We start from the raw sequence: 21,893 nt of genomic DNA on the forward strand, positions 1-21,893 counted from the left end.
GTGTGTGTGTGTGTGTGTGTGTGTGTGTGTGTGTGTGTGTGTGTGTGTGTGTGTGTGTGTGTGTGTGTTGCCTTGGCTAGAAGACCCTGGAATCACTGGAAAGGCCATGTGGAAGAGCTCAATTGTGTCAGTCCAGCATTCATGAATACTAAACGGTGAATGGAACATTTCTATTTGAACATTGCTATAACGTCAATCGCAACTCTGCAATTCAATTCATATAGAGGTGTATTCAAATAAAGAGTTGACTCTGAATTTTAAATTTAAACATTTTGATTTAATATAAAAATAAGTCCTCTTAATGTCCTTGTATTTTCATATTTTCCGAGGATAAATTGTTATTGTATTACAATGTGCATGTATTCATGATTATTTATTAAATGAAACATTTCAGGAATCTTTTTGTATGTGTTCAGTATCTGTACATCCATCAGATGATGACTATTGCCTTGTTATTAAACAGCCAAAGGATGAGGACATTTCTGTTCTAATATTTACATTCTTATATTACATTCTGATGTACAGCACAATAAAATCTTTCATTTTGGTTAAATCCTGGAAACAAAATATTGCATGTAAAACATCTGTATTTCCCCTTACATCATCGTATCGCTTCCAGTGAAATCCTGCATTTTGTTATCATTCAAACCTCATGGAGTCCACACACCAGGTTTGCAGGCACCGCCATATCTAACAGAAAAGAACAAACAGGGAAAAGGCAGACATCTTGTTTCTATCAATGAGTTAGTTAAGTGTTTACACTCCCAAGTGATTAAATCAATCAATGCGTGCGAGTGTATGCGAGTTGGAGACGATGCCAACCCAATAGGCAAACAGTTAACATTAGTATTACATTGTTCCTAAATATACCTTTGTCATGCTCGTTCACATGATTACAGTGAGTAAGTCCTGAGGGATAAGACTCAAGTGAAGTGAAGGACTGTTGATAATAAGTCTATTGTAGCATAGTGGGGGGAGAGGTAGGGTGTCTGATACCTATCTTCGCAGGCTTGGGGAGGTTTAGGTTGTTCATGATGTCCACAAACTCCTCCAGGCTCTTGGTCAGGCGGGGGTTAAGCCTCCTCTCCTCGTCTACGGTGGACACTGTCTGACCTGCGGCGCAGGGACAAATGGGTTCAGTGACCTTTCAGCGTCATACACTCCCTTTTAGGACAGACAGCCGGTCCTCGTCTTGGAACAAGATCAAAAAGTTGAAAACGAAAGCAGACACGTGGTTGTTGGACTCAAGTTGGACGCAACTGGACAGATAAACGTGAATGATCTAAATACTGTGGATAGAACTGGCATTTAAAGGGTGGTCATATGTGAGAGCACAGAACTATAAGCCAATGAGCGTACTTGTACAGTACAAATTGGTTGGTAAGATAATAGCCGAGGGCATAGACCTTTAAACTTACAGCACTTTTCATTACAAATGTAGCAATACTAAGAGGAACATGTGATACATATAAAAGCTTGAGAGGAAAGGTTCCAGGTCAGGGGTTAGCGGGCGTACTGTATACAACTTTATTTCTCTAATAGGTGTGGAGTTTATTGTGAACCTTTGTAGTCATGTGCAGGGTAGATGAGGCACTGTGCCGGCAGTGTGAAGATCTTCTGATGGACTGAGTCGTAGAGGGTCTTGGAGCAGCCTGGGGAATTACAGGAAAAGACAACTCAGGGGTGCTTCATGTAACTACTGGACAACCAAGTAGACTTCGAACTGAGGAAAAACTATAACACTGCCACCATGTGGTCGTCTAGCATTACTACAAAAACAAACACAAGTGATTACCAAACTTTACTGCTGGTCCTGGCCCATTATTTGGGAAACAATGTGGTATAGAAATGAACGTGGATTACATGTGGCCTTTCTAGAACTCTGTGGACAAATATATCTGAGTCACCATCAATGATCAGAGTGAGCAAGAGGAAACAGGCTACCCTGCTGGAAGTCCGTCCTGCCACAGCCCCTGATGAGGAGAGAGTCCCCAGTAAAGGCCATGTTCTGGTCCCCTGTCACGAATGTCACACACCCATCTGTGTGTCCTGGAGTCTCCCTCACTGTTAGATACTAAGGGAGAAGGATTGCAACAGAATAATTTAGGGCAGTTGTCAGCAAACCTGGCCTTGGAATGCAACAGGGTTCCCTCCCAGCCCATCGCTAACAAATTAAGGCAATAAAGCACTGCACACACTGTAGCCCTCCAGGATTTAGAGAATGTCTTCCTCACATGTTTTCCAAAGTTGATCTGGTCCCCATCTGACAGCAGGATGTCTGCAGTGGCTCCACTGTGCCGGGAGATGGCGCTCTTCAGCCCAGACAGCCTCTTCTTCAGCAGCCCTGTGCCCGTGATGTGGTCTGCATGGCAGTGAGTGTTCACTGATGGGCCAAATACAAGGTAGGAACAGGATTTAGTCCCATAAGCACCTCAGCTCTTAACATGGAATGAAGTTTAGATTAAATGCTAACATAACATTGGTGTGGACATGTGCATGAGAAGACCTCTGCTGTACGAGGGGGGAATGACATCTAAACAGTTACCGGCGAATTTCAGGTTAAACCCAAGTTCTTCTATGAGCTTCAGGTCCCGGTCAACGGTCTCCAGTACCGGGTCGATGAGGACTGCCTCCTTGCGCTCGGCATCAGCCAACAGATATGTATAAGTGCTGCTCACGGACTCGAACAACTGCACAGGAGCAAACATGTGAGGACAATGAAGTATCTCATAGGTTTAATTTGACATGGCATATAAATCCAAGCAATTAATTAAATAATTAGGTGAGTGAGTAAGAATAATTTAAAGTAGGTGAAAGGGTACAATACGACTGACTAACACACGTCCTAAAGTACGTCAGTCATGATGATGACATGATATGGTTGTGTGCAACTTCTGGTTGGCTTGTCAGATTTTTGGGGGGGAAAGTTTTCTTGGTTTGAACCAGGTACCGCCTTACAAATCTAGGTGGATTTTGAGCCAGGTTCAGTATAAGTGTAAACGGTTCTGCATTTCACTGTACTGTACTGTATTGTATTTGTGAACCAGTAATTAGAACACGCCCCCTCAATACTAAACTTATAAACAGGAACAGTATTGCAATAAACAATGAACAAGCTAGTCGAAACAGCGTGCGAAATGTGAAAATGTCACATTCACCAGACACACTCACCTGCCTGACGAACAGCCCTTTTCCGAACTCCATCCCCGAACTGTAATGCCGTACCACCGATTTCAGGGGCTGCACAGTGGTGCGCAAGCCTGGGTCGATGTGCTTGAAGTGGGCTGGAGCCTTACGCGAGTGGCCGGTTGTTGTTCGAAGGCATAGCGTGTAGGCCAGAACCTGCTGTACCGCATTTACTCTGTTTACAACTGAACACATTTTCTCTCTACTGTTATTTAAATTACCACTGTGCCTGCTTCGACGGACTGGGTAGATTCACAGCACAGGGAAAATGAGGTTGTTACAACTATTGCAAACCGACGCGCAATAGCAAGATCCGCTTTGTACAGGCAGCTGCTCTTTTGAACTTGGACTTTAAGGAATGACTAACGTAACAGATCGTTATTCACACGGCAGGTACAATGCGTCTCCACAGAAGTTGTTTTCGCAACAATAATTTGCTGTTGTGTGATCCAAAACTACACCGCCTCCGCTCCAGAAAATGCTCCTGTCATTCCGTATATCGCAATAGAAACCTGCTTAGGCTACCACACACATCTTAACGTGCGATATAAAGTTGCTCATCTTTTATTGTATAATTGTGTTTTATAGCTTTTATCATGTAACATCCCGCAGACAATAATGCTGAAGGTCAACTTTCTCTCTCTCTCTCTCTCTCTCTCTCTCTCTCTCTCTCTCTCTCTCTCTCTCTCTCTCTCTCTCTCTCTCTCTCTCTCTCTCTCTCTCTCACACACACACACACACACTCATACTCTCTCTCTCTCTCTCTCTCTCTCTCTCTCTCTCACACACACACACACACTCATACTCTCTCTCTCACACACTCACACACGGTCAGGTGTGTCACTGTGCATATTTATATAACTGGGCAAGTATACACTGGTATTTACCCTACGTGACTATTGTCAGCAACTCCAGATGGGTTGGTTTTAATATAAACCTCAGTCCCGGTTGGATCAATCAATAAATAATTGTTTTGTATTTCAACAATACTGTAGGCATATACAGCATGTGTCAAATTATGTTAGATGGAAACCAAGCAGGGAAATTCCACTACTTTGATATTTATTTGCCAATGTGCTTACATATGACACATGTTAAAAAAAATAAAAATAAAACATGTTAACATGTTAAAAAAAACTAAATGTAATTGGTATTATTCGTGGTTGTTGGGGGTTCAGATTCTTCGTTGTTATCCATCTGCAAAATAAAACATACAACAAGTCAAAACCAAAATACCAGATATGATATGAACAGACAGAGTGCAATCAGACAGAGTGCACTTACACTGTCAAAGTAACACTCTTGTATCCTACTGTAGTTTTTTCTTTAGGTCCTACTAGATACTGTGTATGTCAGGTACCTCTATGCTTCTGTTGATCCAGTAGAGCAGTTGCGTGACTCGAGTGTAGACTCCTGGTTTGTTGGGCCGACCACACCCCTGTCCCCAGCTCACCACCCCAGCCAGCCTCCAGTCCCCCTCCTCTGTCTCACACACCAAGGGGCCTCCACTGTCTCCCTTAGAGTCACACACACACACACACACACACACACACACACACACACACACACACACACACACACACACACACACACACACACCAGGGAAACATATCTTTCATTCAGCTAATCAATCAATAATCATCAAGATTGCATTTTCAGTGCTGAGTGCAACCAGTGTTGATGTTGACTTACTCTGATGACTGCAACAACATACTGTATCTATCTAACATAGAGTGTTCTAATTATATTTCTATGCTATCTACAATATACAGGAAAATAGAATATGCTGTGCACTAGGAGACAACTAAATACAGCCGACAACATATCTAGAGTAACACAACTGTTTCCTTTCCCATAGCACAACATATTTTATGAGTATTTTCACTCTGGGTTAGGTTATTGCTCCTCTTTAATTACCTGGCAGGAGTCCACCCCTCCCTCCATGATGCCAGCACAAAGCATCCTGGGAGTGAGCTGGGAGCCGTAAACGGTTGGGTGGGAACACCTGGACTGAGATATCACCTGCACCTGGGCTTCCCTGAGCTCAGATGATACAGAGCCTTAGAGAGGGAGGAGGGAAAGAGAGAGAGAGGGAGGGAGGGAGGGAGGGAGAGAAAGAGAGAGGGAGGGAGGGAGAGAAAGGGAGAGCAGGAGATTGAGTAAGAGTAGAAGGAGCATTACACTGGAGGAGAGTGGGAGCAACAATTTGACAGTTGACAATGTGAGTCCATTCATGAACGCAGTGACAAATGTCAGTTGTTGATGTGATTAAAGGATGGCATGAAAAAATCGAGAGGATGATGAAGTGAAGTTAAAGGAACACTTCACAGATTGTGTACCTCAAAACCGTTGTCCAGATCACCTTACAAACGTGTGGGCATGTGAAAACGGCCCAGGTATCAGGTAGGTTAGGTTGAGGATTTTACTCTGAGTGACGTATTTGGGGGGAATCACAAGGTTTTGAAAACTACAAGGAGCTTTTGGGAGGAGTGAGCTTACCATTGCAGAATTAGCTACTGCCTGGTTTGTTTACATCCATAAGCACTGCACTAGCGTATACATCTATCCAGGGCCAGTCCTAGCGTCCTGGGGGCCCTAGGCCGTCCTGGGGGCCCGTAGTCAACTTAGATATGAAACGTACCCAAGAATTACAATTTAAAAAGACTTGGGGTGATTTTCATTTCAGAGCGACTTTAAGGATCATCAAGGAGATGGCGTCATGCAGTAAAAGAGGAAAATAAAATCATACAGTATGAAATAAGTGGTGTGGGGGGGCATTTGTGACGCACCCCCCTCTTGAGTGTAACCCCAGCCAGTGACCCAGCAGGGAGATCCAGGGGAGAAGGAATCTCCAGGACTGGGCAAACATACCGGTCGAACCCCACCTGATACAACACACAAAAGAGCCGTACACTGTAATGTCATACAAGAAGTGAAGTGACAACCATACTGTATATATGCACTTAATGCACTTAAGGTATGGGCTTGCGATGGTTATTTATGAATTTGTTGAATTCAAGTTTCGAAATGGTGGCATTCCTTGTGTAACCTGATGACCAACATACTACTGTAGGTTTTAGGTATGAAATATTTGCATGGTTATTTAATGTGAAATGGCGCTGTAAATTAAGCTTAACTGAGCAACATCATATGGGAGACTATAAACCTTTCCAGCCAGCAAACTGATAAAGAAGCAGCACCACCACCACCACCTCTAAACCACCTCTAAACCACCTCCCGTTCTCTCTCACCTCCCATTTCTATGTCAGTCACAGTGCGCAGGAGCCCCAGGTCATAGTCATTGCTGGCTTTGGAGTAGCGGGGGTGATAGAGTATCTGCAGTGCCTTATAGCGTCTGCCCAAGGAAGCATCCTTCACCCTGACCGTATCTACCACCACCTGCCAGTCTGACTCCTGCAGCATGTTGTTCCTGTGGGTGGAATGCAGGGAAAGGGGGAGACGGCGTTGATAATGGGAGCCATTAATGAAAGCGACATCATCGTGTAAATAAGCCATTCACTACGCTGCTAATTATTATTTTTTCATACGCATCTTGAGTTTACTTTAATAGGCATTGATGTTTATTTATGCATAAGCCTTGAGTGTATCTTATCTCACCACCACCTAACTGTATCTATAACAATAATAATAATAATAATATATGCCATTTAGCTGACATTTTTATCCAAAGCGACTTACATTGCAGTGAGTGCATACATACATGAGTGCATACATTTCAGTATATATGGTCCTCGCAGGAATCAAACCCACAACCTAAGCGTTGTTAGCGCCATGCTCTACCAACTGAGCCACAGAGGACTGTCTCTTTCTTGCTCTCTATGCTCTCTCTATAATCTCTCATTCTGTCTTACTCTATGAAGCAGTGTGCTGCAGTGATGACCCAGCGTGGGGACATGATGGCCCCTCCACACACGTGCCTCCCTTGCCAGTGTAAGCTGCACTGCCAGCCCCACTTGTCCTCAACCGCCAGGGTCCCCCCGACGATCCGCCAACCCCCCCGACCACCACTGACTGGATCTGGGCAACCTGAGAGACAAAGGGAGAGAGACAGGGGGAGGGGAAGCCCATTGGCTAACCTTTAGTAATGGGCTCATCCATTGATTCATTCCGGTCAATACTTATTAATCAAGTTGAAAGATAGTTGAAGGAGTAATTGAAATGCCAGCTTGACCTGAAATGCCAGCTTCTTAATCTACATAACCATATCCACTACGAAGACTGACATCACTTAAGCAAGCTTGTGGTGTTGTTTGATTTACTATATTGACATGACTTGTATGGGTGCCTATAATAGATATAATATAATAGATAAGCAGTCCAATTAAGAGCATCCAGGAGACACAGGAGACTGAATAACCAGTAGCTCTGATGCAGCTACCTGCACTGACGTTCCCTGTCTGGTTGATTGGGTTCTTGGGCAGCATTGGAGGCGACGTTGGGACACTGCAGTTCACCTTGCAGCCAGACGGCGGAGCCATATCTCTCGACTTGGACAGGCTCAAGAACTTCGCTAACAAGGAGACAAGCAGGATTCGGAAAGAGACACGGGAAGAAAAGAAAAATGTTAGCTAAATTTGAGGTAAAAGGAAAATGCCATATTTATGTTCAAATGTCTTGGTGATAAATATAAGATATGGCAGTGCATGTTCAGGAAGCCGAACAACACATTAGGTGTGGAGTATATTTAAATGGGGACTCTGATGGCGCACCCATCGAAAGGTGCTGATTGGAGGTGGTGCATCCTGTGAATTTCACCAGTGACATGCAGATTCTACCAATGAATAGAGAGGAGTGCTTCAAATGGAGGCCAAGATGTCAACGGTTTTTAAATTTCATTTAGCCACGGCAGCCAATGATATTTTGGTTATTTTCAGGTGCGGCAAGCAGACGCTATGCATGAAGAGATCATTCACTGTCATGGGCTGCCGTGGCTAAAGCTAACTAGCATAGACACAGATTAAGAAGTTTATTTAAAAAAACGTGACATATTTCTGATAATTGAACTTGCCAGGTGGCACTAGGATAAATACAGTGAATCCCAAAACTTTAAAAATCTGGATTGAGAAACGTTATACGGCTTCAGGGGCTCACTTCGACGGTTCACGGAAACCCAAAAGCCTGTAGGTGTGGAGAGTCACTGAGGTTACCTAAGATGGCAATGGAGATGACCAGAGTGATGGAGACAGGAATGAAGACTGTCATTAGTGTCACACGTGAGGGACAGGCGGGCCTTGGGGACTCAAGACCTACAAGATGTCACATGGCAATAAGAATTAATGACATTGCCACTGAATGAAACATGTAAACAAAGAATTGAATTGAATGAAAAACTGTTTTCCAAGGTGTAAAAGGACTATGTGCCTGCAGATACTTTGAACATGCGAGTATTGAGAAGTATATGCTCAACCTCCATACATAATAGTTCCAATACATGCAATTCCAAGCTCTGTATGGTTTTGTTTGCAAGCTGTCATTGTTGCCCAGTCATAGTTTAGAACACTTATGCAATCAGCATTTTGGTAAATTATCTTTATTGTTATATTGGTCAATTACAAATCTCTCCAACAACGGTCCATGGCAGAGCAAACGTACAATAGACATGTAAAAGCCCAAACACGCAGTCCACCAAATATTAAATGCCCACATCATATTTTAGAATGGTTACCTGAAAATAGTATGTAGGGGCCCACAGCAGCCCATGATTTAGTTCTATTACCCTAGGAAATAATGGGCATATTGTACTGGTTGCATAGTTGACCTAAACCACTCTCTCACATGAACACAAGTTATAGCACAGTACCTGGTTCCTCATCAGGGAGGTCTTTGGGCAGTGTGAGCCCAACAGAGCCCTCCTCCACCACTGGACCCCCATCTAATGACTTCATTGGCAGGACATCCATGGGAGCATCACAGGGGGGGAGGAGCAATGGGGGCGTTTCTGTATTGCGGCCCTCTGTGGGCAAGTCAGCAGAGGTGAGGGGTGAAGGGTCCGTTTCTGTCATTTGAGCCTGAGTTTGGAGCATTTGGGGCTCTTGGACCCAGAGGGCTACCTCAGAGGAGGGAGGGGTTAGGCTTGAGCTTGTCCCGTGGGCATCTGTTGGTGGAGGTAGTATGCCCATTCCCAAATGGGGCATGGGCAATAAGAGGGCGGGGGGCGCTAACTGAGATACTCCCACTGTCTGAGGACCGGAGGAAAATTGGTGGGAGACAGACGGGCATGTTCCAAGGGATGGGTAGAGGGGCCCGTTAAGTGGTTGTTGAAGAGAAGGGGTCAAAGTTGGGGCCAGCATATCTACACTTTCGGGGAAAAGTTTTTTCTCATGGGGTAGTGTAAGTATTGGTTGGGTATAGATAGTCACAGACCAGTGTTCCAGTGGCTGGAGGAGGGTATCAGGTGGTTGATCCATTTGGCTGGGAGGAGTCTGGGGGTATCCAGTAGAAGAGGTGGAAGGCTGGGTAGAGGAGCAGGTCAGAAAGGGAGGCTCTGGGCATGACACCCCAGCTGAACTGCTTCCAGAGGAGCCCTTCAGCAGAAATGTCGAAAAACATAAGCACGTCATAGTGAGATGTTAGTGGGAATGTACTTGACATTGTTGCATGTCACCTTGATACCATTATAATTTCCAAACATCCCTGGGTATCTTAAAAGTCACTGTGTGTGTTTTTTTGTAAGTAAAGTGCCTCCACGTGTCATTGAAATGCAAGATCTGCCGGTGTGGGCGAGTTGGAGGTCACTGTTAAGACCGACTTTTGTGTCTCTTCTTAACGTCTGACTGCAGCTAATCTTAAGCCTTGTTCGCAAGCAGAGAGTGCATGTACAAGGCTTAACATTAGGTGATGTTAGAGACACAAAAAGCCAGTATCAACAATGACCTCTAATAGCCAGGTGTGTTGGTGCAGTTCATCTTGTGAGTCCTTTCTTTCAGACAATGTTGTTAGTAGCATACAGTCGTGTGGATGTATGGAGCATTTCTGTTTGCAGTTGCATGCTACTACATTTTTGGTGAGTGACTTTGAAACTATCTTTGTATAATTGTTAGCAATTCCACTAATGTAAGTAAGCTTACTGGTTGTTTTTCTAGCTTGCAAAAAACAACACTGTGCTAGCTCAAACCACATGACAACTTAAACAACATTTTCTTACTGTTTTGTATTCAGAACTTGCAGGATTTTACCACAACATTTTAAATGGCCAGTGCAATCTAGTCTCGCTGTTATCTCTACCTGCCGGGGGCTGTCACTGTGTGCACTGCTAGTGCTGGCTTCAACTTGAGAGATGTAAAATGTAAACAAATTATATTATTGGTTTATTTGATTGAGTTGTCATTGGTGTATTCAAATTAGGTCATCGGGTGATATAGTGCGAGGAGCCAGTACCACACCCAAGGAAAACAATCTATATTCAAGGCGCACTTTTAAAACTGCTGTCGTACATAAGGGCGGTAATAATACTTTTCACAATTTGTGTTATTTCATCCTCATAGTGTGTGCAAATAATCTATAAAACTACATGGCACCTTTAAACACACAGTGTTTTTTTTGGGGGGGGGAGATACAAATGATGATAAAGAACAGCATTTCTAGAGCTATGTAGATAGATAAGAATTGGAAATGTGAGGCTTGGAGTCAGTGCCTATCTTCCGCCATACACTAAAGACCCATCGCTTTAGATTACACCTAGTCCCCTCCTCCTAGCACATCCCAATATACCCACTTGTACGGTACCTGAACTTTTACACAATAAAAATACTAAAAAAAAAAACATTGTTTTCTTCCCTTTCTCGAGCACTGTGACTGCTTTTGGCACTTATTCTTAGAGAAATTCTTACTTGCCATAACTGTGATGTACAGTTGATTCACTTACTTCAGAAAAATTGTAAGTTGTACTTATTGTAAGTTGCTCTGGATAGGAGCGTCTGCTAAATGATTACAATACAAATAAGAAAATGGATGGAAATCAATCAAATACCACTGATTGTAGATCAGGCAAAGTGCAACACCTTACTGTAGCAATACAGATGTAGCTTTTCTTTGTCCTAGACTCTAGTCTACGAAACTGAGCCGATCTTACCTGAGGGAGTGCCATAGCACGGTGTGCCTCTACTTCATTGGGAGGTTATTCGCCCGAGTGTCGTATCACTCCTCACCAGGCTCGAGTCGCAAAATCAGAAGCGGCAACGATGACATCACAAACGCCCATGACAAGGAGTTACGGGAAGACTCTTGCCCTGATGCATCTTTTATCAAAAGACGTCCATTTCACCTCTTTTTCTTTCTCAGCTGTTTCGTACACGCCGGCCCCTCTCTACTCCACCCGTAACTCCTCACTTGCACCCCCTCCTTACTCCACCCCCCTTAATCCTCTCATTATCTTCTCATCCCCCCTTCATTCCTCTGTCGAGTCCCACCCTTTTACCTTCAATTAATCTTTCTCTTATCCTCTGTAGGTGGGTAGGTGGTAGCAGTCAGGGCAGTAACGGATATGTGCGTTCCTGCCATCGTGGGTCATGAAATATGCATGGTAATAATTGTGAGCCAGGGTCAGAGTTTAACAACAGAGGGTAACGTATACTTTACCGCTGAGTCACTCCTGCTCACAGGTACTGAGGTACGCACTTGCACACTCACACACGCAACTGTATAGTTAAAAATGTACAATAAATATATTTGTATTCTCTTTTCAAATTGTGAGATAAACACATGTTGTGTGTGCTGTGTGTGTGTATACTGTGTTATGTGTGTATGTGCAGGTGTGCCTGTGAGTCCTATTTCACATCAGCAGGGGTATTTGTTCAGCCTCTCACGTTACTGTATCAGTGTGTAGTGTTAGGTGCTGGCAGACACCATGGGAGGCAGGAGGCAGGAGTTCAGGGCGCCGGTTCAGGAACCTCATGTCACTGGTATATATCACCAGTGTGGGGTTACAGTGGTGGTGACATACAGTACCAGTCAAAAGTTTGGACACACCTTCTCATTCAATGGTTTTTCTTTATTATTATTATTTTTAATTATTATTTTCTACATTGTAGATTAATATTGAAGACATCAAAACTATGAAGGAACACATATGGAATTATGTAGTAAACAAAAAAGTGTTAAACAAACCAGAATATGTTTTATATTTTATATTCTTCAAAGTAGCCACCTTTTGCTTTGATGACAGCTTTGCACACTCTTGGCAAGGTGTGTCCAAACTTTTGACTGGTACTGTACAAATCAAAGATAAATTCCGAGAGCATGAAGTGGAATAAAGGTATGAAAAAAATTCAACAGTGATGGGCCTGTTCTGTTTGACCAGTCTTAGTAACCTGGAAAGAATGATCTTATTTCCCGATTTCAGTCACCATTCTGAAAGATGGCCAGCCGGAAAAAAAAACATTCGCATTCACGTGATCCCGTACAATTAATATTGGTGTGCAAGATGGACACAGAATTCACCAATGACAGGAATTCAGGGGTTGGAGGAATATGGCTGAGTAGCTGCTTCCTCTGGGACTCCACCTCGAGCAAGAGAGAGACCTGGGCAATACTCTGCATGTACTTCGCTCTCCGCTACTGAACCCCGGGGCCTAGCTTAACGCAATGAGTGCAGCAAGAGAACGTGCATCATAGTGAATCGAACCATCGACTGAAATAGAACACATGAGTACAATATGGTTGGTTCTTTATTACATTCATTTGTACAATAACAGTGCTTGGTTTTCAAAAATCAGTAATACAGCTATTTACAGAAGAGCTCACGTAAATTTACTTAAAGCACATTGTAAAGCACATGCCAATTTCGAAGGGGTATAGGCTATGTTTAAAATGTGCGCATTAAAACAATTTAAATCGTCCGATCGCCTTGATATCAGGACATCTTTCAAACTTGCGATCTTGAATCTCTCTCAGTGTTGGCCCCCGCTATCGCTCATTGGTAAGGTTGTGCCTACAGAGACGAGCCGCCACTGAGTATCAATATATGTACCAATAATCTGTAAATAAAGCCGCTATCTGTTAGCTCTCTCATTAGCTGCTCCGATTATTTCTGGCATCATATCATCAAATTGTATAACTATTACAATATATCATCTCGCCTTCAAGGCTTGCGTACAGTATAACGACATGCCAAGACAATTAATTAGTGGTAAGAGGTCCGGTCTTGCCTTAAGACTCCACAGAAACGATGGATATGCAAGACTCAGAGATGGAGGTGTGTCCAGTCATTCCCACATCTACAGTATCTCATTAAATATCTAATTAAGACAAGCTCTATCAACAATTAAATGTCTGTATTTAATGTGCAACCATAAAACCAAGTATCTCATGACTGGTCAGATTGTTTCATAAATCAGTGAGAAATAGTTGGGACATAACTGGGCAAATGTCTGCAGTCTTTGCATTTCACAGGCACAAAATGTTCTCTCCCTCTGCTATATCTACAGCAGTACATATCTCTTTTTATTCTATTCCCCCACCTTGTTTTTGTTTTGGTATTTCTTTCTTGCTTCAGATTTTCTTCAGTCTGACGCTCTCCTTTTGGATTCTCTTTTTCATCCTGTGTCTCTCTCTCTCACTGTGTCTGTCCCTTTATCTCTTCCCCCCCCTTCACTCTAAACTGTCTCAGTTCTCTCCACTTCTTCCCCCCACTCTCTCTTCCCTCATTACTGTCTTTGTCTCGTACCTCAATGCTGTCTGCCTTGCCCTCTTATCACCTTGCTCTACCCGTACTGTCTCTCTCTCTCTCTCCTCTCACTCAAACATAGGCTACCGACAGGGCAAATTAAAGGGTTAGTTCGATATTTTTAAACTTATAGTCAGATGGTTCCTTATGTTGAAAGCGGTCAGGAGAAATTGTAACCTACGGTTCAGAGTTGTTTGAATAGCCACTAGCTAACTTTCGCCACCCTAACAAAAAAGGGAGTGATTGGGGAACAAAAACAACAACATTTGTTAGTAGTGGCTATTTAAACAACTCTGAAACATGGTTTACAGTTTATCCTGGTCCATAGACTACAAGATAAGGGACCAACTGATAAGTTGAAAAATATTGAACTAACCCTTTAAGACATGATCCCTGAAATCTACCTCTCTCTCCTCTTTATCTCTCTCCCTCTCTCTCTCTCTCTCTGCCCCCCCACCTCTCTCTCTCTCCTCTCAGCAGTGCAGGATCTTGATGAAGGCTTTGCGGAACTCAATGTTGAAGGTGGTGTAGATGACAGGGTTGACGGCACTGTTGAGGTAGCCCAGCCAGGTGACTGCACTGTACAGCACAGGGGAGATGCAGCAGCTGCCACAGTGGGCCTTCAGCACATGGGTCAGGAAGAAGGGCAGCCAGCAGATGATGAACACGCCTGGTGGGGGAGGAGAGAGAGAGAGAGAGAGCTGAAGCACCGTGTATGTGTTATGCAGGGCATACACTAAACGGTTTCGCCAAGTTTTTGCTGTCCCAGTCAAATGTTCATGATCTGGGTGAATTCTTAACAACTCTGACTAGGACCGGGACATCAGTACTCCCATAGTGTGAGCAGGTTAAAGACACACCTTTAATGGCTGTTCCGTTCTCCCGACCTGGATCGGTCAAGGAATAAATCAAATTACACCAAATGCCAAGGTGTATGGACATTACTCCACTGTAAGCTCCCTGACACTTACATTTTCACTTCTCCACGCTATTCAGTTCAGCCACTCTCTGGGGTCAAAGCAACAGTATTGAACAGTAAAAAAAACATGTATAGAAAACAAATTGTTATTATTTCTAAACCCCCCCCCCCCCCCCCCCCCAGAGCCCTAACTCTCTCTCTCCCCACATTCCTTTATCTCACCTAGAACGATAGCCAGCATCTGTGTAGCCTTCCTCTCCTTCTGCTGGGACAGCCTCCCTCTCACCCTCTCCTTGGTCATCCCGCCTTTCCCCCGGTCTCCGTTGTGCTCCCTCCATCCCTCGCGGCCCCTCATGCCATCCTCGATGGTGGCCCGGCGGGGGGTGAGGGCGGAGCGCGGCACCGAAGGGGCCGGTGCCACCGAGACAGAGAGGGAGATCTTGGCTCGTCCGGGGTGAGGTGGAGGAAGGCTCTGCTCCGTCTGGGACAGGAAACGCCCCGGCTCTACTTCTAGGGGATGCACCACCGCCTCCTTCACTAACGTCTGATAGAGAGGGGAGGGAGGGGGAATAGATGAGGGGGAGAGAGAGAGAAAAGGTGTGGGGGGGGGGGGGAGATAGGGGATCAGAAGGAGCGGAAAGTAGACGGGAGGCAGACAAGACAGAATAGAAGAGAGAGACGAGAGATTTAGTTCCAATATGAGAGCCTCGCATGAGACATGGTTTTGCCATCCAACTTGAAAGTGCAGTAGAGGCAGTGCTTCCTGTATTCTGGTGACTCACCACTTTCTTGCGTTGGGGGGCATCGGCAGGGGGCCTCAAGATCAGAGTGCACAGCTTCACGTCCTCTGGATGAGTACATTTATTCTGGTAAGGGGGATGAAGGGACGGAGAAGAGGGATGAATGGTGATTCACAAAGAGGATAACCCTCAGAGAAGGGCTGTCTGCTACTGAAGGGCGGTGCGGGGAGCCAGGTCCTTTGAGGTAAAGTGATTTTGTGATAAATGCAGACTGGTCCATTATTGATTGAACCACTGAAGTTTTGCCTGATTGAATGACTGGCTAACTTAATCGCTACTTGCTGGATTGTAGTTAATTTATTGATTCATTGACAGCTACCTTCCTGTGTCTCTGCCCCTCCCCTGTCTCGGCCCCTCCCCGGGTCTGCAGGCCATGTCTGCGGGGCGGGGCTGTGCGTCGGCCACGTCTGCGCAGCACCACGCAGATCTGAGCATACACCAGCAGCGTCACGATGAAGGGAACGTAGAAGGACGCCACTGACGAGTAGACCACAAAGGCCGGGTCAGCGAAGCTGCACTTAGTCCCCTCCCGGCTGGCTGATGGCGGGAAAGAGAGAGGTATTCGGAAAAGAGATAAGAAAGGGATGAGGAGAGGAGGAAGAGGGAGGGGGAGAGAGGAAAAGAGATTACATTGAATTCAAGTAATGATGTTTGGGAGTGGTTGTAAAAGGGAAAAGATTGGCATTAAAACCAGAGAGAAGCTTCACTCTAATCCCTCCCGGCTGGCTGATGGAGGGACGGAGAGAGGGATGAGGAAAAAGAGATAAGAGACGGATGAGGGATGAGGAGAAGAGGAAGAGAGAGGGGGAAGAGAGGAAAAGAGATTACACTGAATTTAAGTAATGATGTTTAAGAGATGTCAAATTTTCAAATATGTCAAAGATGTCTGACTCAAGGGCATGCATTAATGGAGTGGAAAAATAAACCGAATTGAGTTTACCGGTATTCCAACACAAGCAAGGTTCTCTTTCAATTGACTCGGTTCGACCTAGCAAGCACGGCCATTTTATCCTTTCCACTCTTCACTTGCTGATTTCCAAAGCGTAGCGTAGTGTTTTTTCGTAGCTAGCTACAACTTAACTGTTGGACTCAGAATCCTATGAGACGCTGCTGTGCTGGTGAGCGTTCTTGTTAGCGAATAATTTAATTCTTCTGGGCACACGTGTGTGTGTGTGTGTGAGAGCGCGCTTTCACGCTTTTCATCTGTTGTTAAGTTAGGCCTATTGCATTCAGTATCTATCAATGAAGCTGAGTGCTTTACTAATTTGATTAAGGTTTTAGTGAGTGAAAGTCAACAGAGAGGTGATTCTCGCAGCTGTAGGACACAGGGTATTTTTTATTTTATTCTACTTGCGGTGGCGCAGTTTATACGGTAACTCTCCTTCATTGAAGTTTTTCCGACCAATATATATCGATATTGCATCGAATGAATTCAACTGATATCGATATGGACTTTACATATCAGTGCCCATCACTAATTACTTCCAGACGTACCACATTAGGTGATGCGTATGACTCAGTATTACTGAATGCCCATTGTCTCTTGTTTTCCTCTGTGTGTTCAAAGCCTCACGAAAGTTACTGAATCTTAACTTCCAGCTCAAGCGGATGCCATTCAGTTCCTTTCAGACAACGCTCATGTCAGCATTGTGGGTCCCTCCTCAGCATTGTTCTTCAAGGTTAGGGTTTTAGAGTTTATGACGGCAAAAATGTCAGCATTTTTCAATGTCATTCCGCACAACTCACCTCTCCGACACCAACGAGCACTTTCAGTTTCATTGAATCATGTTGTCTGAAGTATGTGGAGCTGAGACATGCGACTAAGCAGTCAATGCGTCTGTGTCCTTTGTGCTTATTTGTTACAAAGCTAAGCATCGTGATTAAACAGACGTATCTAATTGATGATTCATACGGCCACCGAAGACCAGATGGCTAATAGTGTGTGTGTGTGTGTGTGTGCGCGTGTGTGTGTGCGCGAGTGCGTGTGAGTGCAGATGTGGCCTTGCATGCCAAGGTTCTAGGCTCTCCTTCTGCTGAATGATAGTATTCAGAACTAGTGTTTGGAGGCTGCAGGTACAGGTCTACCACCTACAGTACAGAATCCGAACGCCCAAGGATTACATTGTGTATGCTGTGTGTTGCTTGAGAGGGGATGTTGTTACCTGTGTTGTTGAGTCCAAACAGCAGAGGGCATGAGATGGCGAAGGAGAGGAACCACACGGCAGCAATCATCAGAGCCACTCTCCTCCTGGAGCTGTATCTGGTGTTGTACAGCATGGGCATCGCCACCGCAGTGTATCTGCACACACACATGCCAGTTAGTAGTAGTTAGTAGTAATAGATTTAGAGGAAACACAAATTATAGAGCGAGCGCTGAGCACGGACGACTAAGCAGGCTTGGGCTTTACACACACACACACACACACACACACACACACACACACACACACACACACAGACAGACAGACAGACAGACAGAGGCACAGAGGCATAGACACCAAGCAAACCTAGAGACAGGCTGTCAAGGTTAGTTTCACCGCAGGGCCAACAAACCAATCAAAGCATCCTCCACTGAATTCCCAGGTAGGGACAGAAACAATGCCAATCCTAGGTGGTTAAGGACAGCAGCCAACAAAGAGTAGCATTCACACAAGGCCCTGAGACTGTGCAATGGCTTGTTGATGAGGAAGGTTCATACAGTACATTCATCCACAGCACAGGCACTCAGGCTGCCTTTGTTGATGTTTTAAATATTCCCAGCCAACATGTAGGCGTCCGGCTTTCAAAATAAACTTGACTAAAGATATTGAAACACTATGTATGGATTGGTCCCCTGACAGATTGCACAGAAAGGGAAATTAACTACAGAGAGGAAATCGGTAACATTTCACTCAAGTATACCTATTCAAGGTAATCTAGAATGCCCTTGAGTTGTATACATTGGGTGGATGCTCAATGTGTCAGTCTAACTAGGCCACATCCTTCTACAGAGAGAGGCAAAGGGGGAAAAGATGTAGAGTGTGTGTGTGTGTGTGTGTGTTTTCAAGAGGTACTTCTCCATTACAGACCAGTGATTACCCACAGATTCTCAGCAAAAGAAGAGGGCCGATGCACCATGAAGACATCATCAAGGATAAAGGAGGAGCACTCAAGATCAATCATACCGCAATATAACTCACATTGACTTATTGCCATCCTTGTTATTGTCTGGCATAAAGAAGTACATTTCCCATGAGGAAACCATTGATCATCGACCTGAGCAGAAAAGTGTTCTTTGAAAATCAGCCCATAATTTGGTGTGAAATCAGTCCATGTTTGATGTTGCTGTGGACCAGACCTGTCGATGCTGATGGCACAGAGGTTGAGGATACTGGCGGTGCACATCATGACGTCCAGGGTCAGGAGGATGTCACAGTGGATGAGACTGAAGCGCCACTCCCCAACCACCTAGAAAAACATGCACATACAGCATGAACATCCTGTGCATGATAACACTGTATGGGAGAGAGCATTCTGTACTATGTGTGGTGAGGTGTTGGAGATGATCATGTATTGTTACTGATGGAAAGAGGTGCGCACACACACACACACACACACACACACACACCTCTATGTAGACTCCCCAGGGCATAACCAGGGTGGCCAGCAGCAGGTCAGCGACGGCCAGGGAGACGATGAGGTAGTTGGTGGTGGTCTGGAGGGCGCGCTCCCGCGACACTGCCACGCACACCAGCACGTTGCCAAACACCACGCAGAAGATCAACAGCACCAGCAGCACCGCGTAGAAGTTATACGGAGGAGAGGAGGGTGACGGATAACTTGAGCAGTTGGATGCAGAGAGGGGTGAGGAGGTGGAGTAGGAGGAAGGGTCGGGGGTGAGGGAGACAGAGAGGACGAGGTCGGGGGAGAAGGAGAGGGAGGGAGAGGAGGAGGAGGGTGATGAAGAGAGGGAGGAGAAGAGGAAGGCCTCATCTGTCTCATTGGAGAATGACATTGTCATGCTCCTCTGGACTGAGTCTGGAAGGCAAATAGCAAAGAAGACAAAATACATCACAGCCTTTTCCAATACATGCATCCTTCTCTTCTCCCCTCTCTTAAAGGAGAAGTCCGGTGAAAACTGTGATTTATATAGAATTTTAATCACATTTGGACCAAGGCAGATGAAATTAGCATCACCAAAGTATGAAAAATCTATATTATTGTTGTGTCCGGTGAGCATTATCTGAAAGTAGAAGGATCTGTCTGAATCTGTCAATTTTGTTTAGCCGAGTGTGACCTGAGTCACATCGTCATCGCTCATGAACATTTGCCAATAATGCGTTGAGGATGGATCAACACAACTTTGCTACACTAGCTACTTGTAAACTACATGAGATATACACTCAAAATTCCCACTCAGGTTAAATTCCCACTAAGTAAAGAAGCAGCTTTGAAAAGAAGCATATATCCATGTAATAAGTAAAATTGTGATGTTATCATTTCATCATTAGTTTGCATCCCGGGTCAGTTTAATTAGTTACTGGTTGGCATGAATGAATGTTTCCACTCCAGGGATTAGTCAGGCCCATATAAACAATCAGAAATTTGCCATCTGTGGATTAAAAAATAAGCAATCGAAATTGATTGGTGCTTCAGCAGAAAACTGCATCAAAGTTGGATTCATGGAAATTGATAGCAGCTGGCAATCCTCATCAATGGTCGATTTGAGGAGAGAAGCATGACGTTTTTGCAAAGTGCAGCTACAGTGCTAGCTAACGTTAGCTAGGTATAAAGCTAGCAAGCATTTTGTTCACATAGAGGTAGAGGTAAAGCTAGAGAGGTAATGTGATAGCTACCCTACTTTGTTTTGAACGGTTTATATGCAGAAGTCTTGCAGTACTGCGATAGCCTATCGTGTGTTTGGTAACGTTACGTTCACGCTGAATGTTAAGTGGATACATTAATTGTATTACCACGTCCAGCCAGTCAGCATGCTCTGCTCTCCGGATAAATGTAGGCATAATATATGGGTCGGTTTTTTTTCATTATCGACCCACCTCTCTAATACCTGCAGATCACCTCTGCCCTCCACTGATTATATTGAAAAATGGTTTACCTCATCATAATCTCAACCCCCCTCACAGACCTCTTCCCTATTGGCAACACTGTGTAAAGTTTCGACCATAATCCTTCCAGAAATAAATTGATAAACCACCTGATGGAATGGAGAGGAAATGCCAGCCTCTCAGAGATCAATAATCGAGTTCCCATTGACCTAAATCACATTGGCTGACCTCACCTTTTGAGAGGCTGGCATATTGATAGGCTCAGGGGAATTCTTGATCTGAATGATCAATTAAGGCTTTTGCCTTGGCTGGGATCGATGAAGACCACTGTGTATTGTTGTGTTTCAGAGTTGGGGTCATCTGTGTAGGGGCCAATGTGAAAAGGCTTTGCAGAATAATAAATTAATATAAATAATCCATTCGGGCTTCATGAAGGAGATTTAATTTATTTCCCTCCTGATGACCTCTTCACCCCCCTCTACAAGTTTCTCTCCTGTTAATAAAATAAAATAAAAATCCTTCTTCTAGCATTGTGACTGCCTATGGCCCCTGGTCTGAGCATTGATTACTTTATCTTATGATGACTGATCATACAGACAGATGATTCACTTGCTTAAACAAATGTATTTGTTGCTTTGGATAAAGGCCTTTGCTAAATGCTATAAATGCCATAAATGTAAAAAATATCACCACATGAATCCACCAGTGAATTACCAGTAGCCTATCACAGGCATGTTGACTTCCCCTTGTAGATGTTGATGGATGACAACTTATGGCAAGCAGGGCTAGACATGACCTCTGTTAGGAGATAGTGACAGTATTTCAGTGTGTATTGTATACTGATACAACTGGATCTCATCTAGGCTGTAGTGTGTCCAAATGTTGAATTGATAAACAATTTGATTCAACATTCATAGACACCATACAGATATTAAAAGGACAGCAACAACGTGTTGCTCATTGATAGTGGAGTATTGATGGTAAGCCACAGGGAGTATTGATTGTAAGCCACAGTGATTGAAAATCGTAGTTCGTTACAGAAAGCAGGCAAATCAAAACTACCTGTAGCAAATATTTATTATTACAGGTTATAGCAATATTTTATACGACATTCATTACAGGGTTCTGTGTGAATACAAATGCCAGAAGTGTGCAATAATGTCTTACTGAACATGTATCCATGCTGCCAAGAATCAGTCCTTTGCCATATACCAGTCATACATGATGACTCACAAATGTATGTCAAACATTACTTCATG

The 21,893-nt window shown here is 44.3% G+C and overlaps 2 protein-coding genes across 2 annotated transcripts; both read right to left on the bottom strand.

Moving 5' to 3' along the window:
- Positions 1-263: 263 nt before the first annotated feature.
- Positions 264-3,773, bottom strand: ethe1 (ETHE1 persulfide dioxygenase). The gene is made up of 7 exons (XM_083679581.1): positions 3,172-3,773; positions 2,546-2,690; positions 2,235-2,383; positions 1,945-2,074; positions 1,563-1,652; positions 997-1,113; positions 264-690 (listed from the first exon to the last, which is right to left on the bottom strand). Exons 1-7 carry the CDS (start codon positions 3,379-3,381, stop codon positions 644-646), a joined length of 888 nt encoding a protein of 295 aa, XP_083535707.1. The 5' UTR covers positions 3,382-3,773; the 3' UTR covers positions 264-643.
- A 10,142-nt stretch (positions 3,774-13,915) lies between these two features.
- Positions 13,916-19,469, bottom strand: drd2l (dopamine receptor D2 like; the record flags this gene model as incomplete). Its single annotated transcript, XM_083678593.1, has 7 exons — positions 13,916-14,540; positions 15,012-15,333; positions 15,572-15,655; positions 15,909-16,126; positions 17,752-17,888; positions 18,927-19,036; positions 19,197-19,469. Coding segments are annotated over 7 exons (1,341 nt in total), but the record flags the coding sequence as incomplete, so codon positions are not given.
- Positions 19,470-21,893: the final 2,424 nt, after the last annotated feature.

This window comes from Argentina silus (assembly GCF_951799395.1).
Source record: "Argentina silus genome assembly, chromosome: 10".
NCBI lineage: Eukaryota > Metazoa > Chordata > Actinopteri > Argentiniformes > Argentinidae > Argentina > Argentina silus.